The sequence below is a fragment of the Eurosta solidaginis genome, chromosome 3, assembly GCF_040869045.1.
Source record: "Eurosta solidaginis isolate ZX-2024a chromosome 3, ASM4086904v1, whole genome shotgun sequence".
Taxonomy (NCBI): Eukaryota; Metazoa; Arthropoda; class Insecta; order Diptera; family Tephritidae; genus Eurosta; species Eurosta solidaginis.
Window position 1 is genome coordinate 152,149,057 of NC_090321.1, and position 6,506 is coordinate 152,155,562.

Below are 6,506 nucleotides of genomic sequence, written 5' to 3' on the forward strand. Positions count from 1 at the left end.
CCTGGCAACAATAATCCGAAAGCGAGAAAGACACATTTTAGGGATATATTTGCACTTGAAGTTCAAAGTTTTCAGGTGGTTGTTTTAATATTGTTGTACACAGGAAAAAATGGTGTACAAAGGAATGCTGCCAGCCAGGATGTTCTGCGTAAAAATACTGTGGATCCCACCGCCGGTTTCGGAGAGGTCCGTGGTCATTTATGTATAATGATTTGATTTTTCTGTTGTTCTCAATGGTATTGCCAGATAAGGGTTTTGGGGTCATCAATCTTTTCCAAGATCTGACACGGCAGACATGCGATCCTGCGACCACATTTTGTAAACGCGTCAATGCACGGTTTTAACCAACTGCTCATCAGGATGAGAAATTAGGTGAGCATTTTTCATCTATCCACCCGTTCATCCGTCAGATTATCTGCCCTAAGAGTCATCCTCACATGTAGTTTTGTAACAAATTTCATATACATATTTATCGAGAATTTCTAAGGCTATAAGCGATGAAATTTGGGATGATATAACACTTCGAGGTATAACCGTTATCTCTTCTGGTCGGCCAAGATTTTTTTGTGAAGTTTTTTCGTGATATAGTATTTTAAAGTCAATCTCAAAACAGAAGGAAAACAAGAAATAAAGTAAAATATTCAAATTTGTTTTTGTTTGATAAAAAAATAAACATGTTGCAGCTGAGAAATTTAAAATATTTTTCATTGCTGAAAAACGTCAATTATGTCAGAAACGGTTATACTTTGTAGGTGCAGTTATCAGGAAATTTGGTATGCATCTCCACTACATACATACATACATACCAGCTAAAAAATAGATGATTTTATATGCGATTAATGCGCGTTTTTATAATTTTCATAAGTTTTATTTCAGAGCGGGGGTAGGGCATCCGACACTCCACTGTTGGCAGCTATAAACAGCATTAACAAAAACAACAATATCAGCCTTGAAATCCCGCGAAGAATCACTCTTGCCAATAAATGGTACTTTAGACTAAATAAAAATGTGAAAAGTAAAGTCCCCTCTCGACAATTGAGAATTTTTATCTACAAGTAACTTATCGTACCCGTCATGCAATATAGTGCAGAAGCATGTACCATGACACAAGATGAGACGGATCTGGGAGTGTTCGAGAGAAAAAATCTTCGAAAGATTTATGGACCGCTACGCGTTGGTGACGACGAGTTCCGAGAAGATTTGGTGTTGCCAATTTGCTGCAGTTTGCCCAAAGAAGATGCGACTAGCGCAACTTTTTGGACGGCCAAAACCGTTTAAATGCCAATTAAGTAAATAATGGCAATAGAACTGCTGAAAATGTGAGATTATGTAAATAACATCACCTTTATTATTGCACTAAGTATAATGTTGTTCACGATGAGTAGCTTGTATTTGACTAAGGATAAATTTCCAATACAAAATACACAAAGATACGAATTCTCTTTTATCAAGGCGATTTCAGTACAAGACAGTGTTATCCCATCATTTGATTGCTTCTCCTTATTAATTCCAAGGGTAAAAGTCTAGTTGAGGGGTCGACTGCTAATACGCTACCAAAAATATCGAGAGAGGTGCCAAAAGACGCGTATTGACCTTGACAACAACAATCCGAAAGCGGAAAAGAAAAATTTTATCCCTGTGCGGAGATATTTGCAGTTGAATTTGGCGATTTTCATGTGGTTGTTGTAATGTTGGTGTACCCACAAAAAAAAATTGTGGACATGAGTGTTTTGCGCGGATATAGTTTTGGTCCCCAAACCGATGTTGGACCTAACCAGGGTAATTTTTTATAAGCGCGGCCGAATGGCCGCCAACGCAGAAAGGTGTTCTGCGCCAAAATAATATGGATCCCATCACCGGTTTCGGAGGACCCGCCGGTAATTTTTCGGTTTTTCTTTAATATCTTTTGAACGAGTTAAATTTTTTATTTGCCGCCTTCGGATTATTAATACTGATTTTAAGACGCGTCGTTTGACACTTCTCTCGATATTTAGCGTATTAGCAGTCGACCCCTCAACTAGACTTTTACCATTCCAAGCATGGTCTTGGCACAAAATGTCGATTAATCGAAACCAATGCAAATTTTCTTGTTCCTTGACATTCTTCTGCATGGCGAATTGGGTTGAATTCGTTTTGCCATCACCTTGTATGGATTCACCTTGGAAAATTGTTAGTCAAACTTGCCGTCAAAACAGATATTTCTAAATTTTAATTTACTTCATATTCCACACTTTGTTTTGAAAAAATTTGTACTTTTGTGTTATGTGCGAAAACTATAAGCCATGTGCATCTTCCTTCTATAAAAAACCAAGAAGGTTGCTCACGACTCTGCTTTTGGATTGCTGGCAACGAGAATATGATAAACGACCGTATCGCAATTTTCGGTTCAGTCTCATTGACTTTGAGGGGCGCATGCAACGAAAATTTCATTCAGTTTATGATTTTGCAATAATTGTTGCATTTTTACAGAAACGAGTCATGTGTACGGTACGTATCACTGGTATTGATTTATCACCTGATGAGCACGAAATACTGTATAGCTTCGTCGATAGCCTCTTAAAAGTTCGACGCATTGAGCTACGTCTGATGAACTTACCATCTAGATTTTTCGACTTGTTAGGCGACAGAGTGGAAATCATGAAAGTAAAAGAACTAATATTAGAAGGTTAGCTAATGAACTGCAAATAATCATCTAAGAATATGTAAGAATGTCCATTTTAGGGACTATCCTGACTGCACTGGATATCGAAGCTTTGTATTTTCTTATTATGAAATCTGAAATTCTACGACATTTAAATGTCTCAAACTGTAATGTCTCTCAGTATGACTTTCCATTACTAGCAGATGGCGTATTAAAGTCCGTATCTATGAGAAGCTTCATTTGCAATCGGATTGTGGGGAAGGGCATCACCCTGGATACTACTAAAGTTGCTCATATAGTGTCCTCACTCATTTGCCAAAATAAACTGGAAGAATTAGAAATGGAAAAATGTGAGTTTCAAGGGCGCGATATGGAAATCATTTCTGAGTACATGGCGCCTGCAGCAAGAACAATACATAAGCTTAATTTTAGTTTTAATTGCATTGGACCTGATGGTGCTGAACATATATTTCGTGCAATAGTTTCCAGTAATACTGTAACCCATTTAAATATTGGTGGTAATCACTTGGGCAGCATTGGTGGTCGAATCGTAGCAAACTATTTGAGTTCTTGCCATTTGCTGGTATATCTCAATATTACATGGAATAATATTTGTCCCGATGTAATGAATTTGATATTAACGTCAATTAAAAAGCCAGTGAAACTTTATCGGATGGAAATTTTTGGTAACCGGTTCGATACAAAATCAGCCAACATTTTACGACGACTTATTGATGCAGAAGTTTTACTACAAAAGGGTGTCGACGTTATATCAGTTTATGACGAAAGTTTAGGTGATTTTCGTGTAACGAGATATGATTAACATGTAATAGTATTTGAATATGAATATATTTTTGTAATAACTATCTACGAATGATAAAAATATACTACAAACGAATTTCAAAGAGCATTGCTTTTGTTTACTCTTTTACTTCATTTATATTAGCGGAACACTTTCGAGTTTTAAGGAACTTCCTGATAACCCTGAAACCTGAAACTTGGAACATAGCTTATAACTTTATTACGTTGTAATATTAAGGAGCTAGATTCTTGAAACTAAGAAAATAATTCAGAAACCCATGACAATGCAATATCAGTAAAACATGTTTTCGCTAGGTGGTCAAGGTATCGTGAAAATAAAAAAACCGTCGGAAATTTAAAATTTCGCTATCAATTTTGGAGAAACTTTTCGATAATCCACAGAGCTGAAAATTTGAATTTTCGGGATTAAATAGATTGTAGTATTTAGGATTAAAGAGATGGGAAAGAGATTGAGATATTTCGAGGTATTAAAAAAGTAATTTAGAATTGTGGAATCTTGAGATGGGGTTTTAAGTAACTACTAATTGAGCTGGAAGTTGCTCAAAACGTATTGCAAGACTCTTAAATTTTGTATTAAAATGGCCTTTAAAAAAACGAAATTTTGTCGCTTAACTGTACTTCCTAGCCCTAATATAAAAGTGTATACTAAGGCCCAGTGCGAGCAAAATTTTTGTTATAAAAAGTAAAAACAAAATACAAGGCGCGATACACCTCCGAAAAGTTTTAGGCTGAGCTTCCTCCGTCGTGCTCCTAATTTCCGTCGTGCTGCTTTTAATTTTTCTTGCAGGATAGGCAAAGAATCCTTGATACCGACTTTCAATCATTTTCATTTGCTGGTGAAACCTTTCGTCATGCTCGTCACATTCGTCGTCAAGATTTTGCGGGAAAAAATTTAAATGGGAGTGTATAAAATTAATTTTTAGACATAATTACTCTTGAGAAGGCGACAACCTGGCTAGGCCACTCTGGCATAATCGGTTTAAGGGCTAGTCGGGGAGATCTCATCGGCAGCGTCTGTACACTTCTAGGTGCGGCTGCAAGCGGGCGTCTGTCTTGGAGCAAGCGGCTCACTATATAAACATGCAAGTCATATTTTCACCCCCGCTGAGCGGGTTGTGCGCTCGGTTTGGAACTCGCCACGTAAAACCATACTCCAACGAAATATACTAACAAGCCTCAGATAAATACACCCTCTATTGATGACGACCATGGCAAACGTTTGAAGGACAATGGATTGAGGGCATGCACCTGGAACGTCCGCTCTCTGAATGGGATTTGTGCAGATGCCCGGCTGGTTGATGTCCTCGTTAAAGCAAAATCTGACATCACCGCCATCCAAAAGATGCGCTGGAAGAAGCAAGGAAGAAAGAAGATTAAAAATTGTGACGTCTATTGGAGTGGTCATACAAATAAGCGCAGGTTCGGCGTCGGATTCGTGGTGGGGGACAGACTTTGTCGCCAAGTGTTAACGTTTACGCCTGTGGACGAGCGTCTCGCCGCTATCTGAATAAAAGCAAAATTTTTTAATATATCATTCATCTGCGCCCATACGCCGACAGTGGATAAAGACGATGAGGTGAAAGACGCTTTTTATGAACTTGATATAAAAGTCGTGCTTGGTGACTTTAACGCCAGGGTGGGCAAAGAAGGTGTTTTTGGCCCCACACTCGGAAAGTTCAGCCTAAACAATGAAACTTCTCCTAATGGACTCAGGATCATTGACTTTGCGGGTGCTAGAAACATGGTCATACCCCGCACGAGGTTTATGACCAAAAAGATACATCAAGCTACAAGGCTGTCCCCCGATCGAAATACACTCAATCAGATCGACAACGTTGTGATAGACGGACGGTATGCCTCCAGTATTTTAGATGTGCGCGCACGATCCGAGTACCTAACATCGACTACGCGGATAAATCAAGGAACAAAAAACACAAAGAAAGATAGACGTCGAAAGGCTGCAATCGTAACAGACTGCCAATAGTTTCGCAACTCGTCTCTCACACTTGCTCTCTGAGAGCACAGCTCAACCCGACTTCGTACAGTCGCAGATGAAAAAAATGGTCACCGGCGACAACTGGAAAAACAACTGGTACGATGATGAATGCCGCGTTGCAACCGAAAGAAAAGACGCTGCCTACAGGGCTACGTTAACAGCGTAAAAGTTAAAAGCGAACGCAACAAGAAGAGTGTGTGAACTCTACCGCGAGTTGAAATGGGAAGCGAGACGCCTTTTCTGGAAGAAAAAACAGAGTCAGAAAGGCGTGGGTGCCAGGAGCTTTAGCTGCTCGCCACCAGGAATAACGCTAGAAGATTTTACCACAAAATTCGGCAGTTCGACAGACGGAAGGTTTTAATTCTTGTAAGAAAGAAAACGACGACCTAGTAACCGATGTTCAGAGTACTTATGTTATTGAGTGAACACTTCTCTGCTCTCCTAACTGGAGAAATCGATTTACGGCACAAGAATGACGAACCCGATCCCGCAATTGATGATGATGGAATAACTGTCCCCGCACCCCATTACGATGAAGTCAATAGCAATTACCGGATTAAAAATCAACAAGGCCGCGGGCGCTGATGGATTGCCTGCGGAGCTATTCAAATACGGCGGCGAAGAGTTGGTGAGGCGCATGCAACGGCTTCTTTGCAAAATATGGTCGGACGAGTGCATGTCCGACGATTGGAATCTACGTGTTCTTTGCACAGTCCACAAGAAAGGGGATACTGCATACTGAGCCAACTTTAACGCAATCAGCCTCCTTAAATTCGCATATAAGGTCCTGTCAAGTTTATTATGCGAAATATTGAAGCCCACAGTGAATCGGCAGATTGGACTTTATCAGTGCGGCTTCAGACCTGGTAAATCTACCATAGACCAGATTTTCACAATGCGCCAAATCTTGGAAAACCCCGCGAAAAAAGAATCGAATCTTCGATTTTAAAACCGCCACCGACAGCACGAAAAGAAGCTGCCTATATGTCTGAATTTGGTTTCATCGCAAAACTTATACGGCTGTGCAAAATGATGTTGAGCAACGCC

The 6,506-nt window shown here is 39.6% G+C and overlaps 1 protein-coding gene across 1 annotated transcript; it reads left to right on the forward strand.

Moving 5' to 3' along the window:
* The first annotated feature begins 2,262 nt into the window (after nucleotides 1–2,262).
* LOC137246688 (protein CARMIL) lies at nucleotides 2,263–3,464 on the forward strand. The gene is made up of 2 exons (XM_067777705.1): nucleotides 2,263–2,665; nucleotides 2,722–3,464. Exons 1-2 carry the CDS (start codon nucleotides 2,263–2,265, stop codon nucleotides 3,462–3,464), a joined length of 1,146 nt encoding a protein of 381 aa, XP_067633806.1.
* Nucleotides 3,465–6,506: the final 3,042 nt, after the last annotated feature.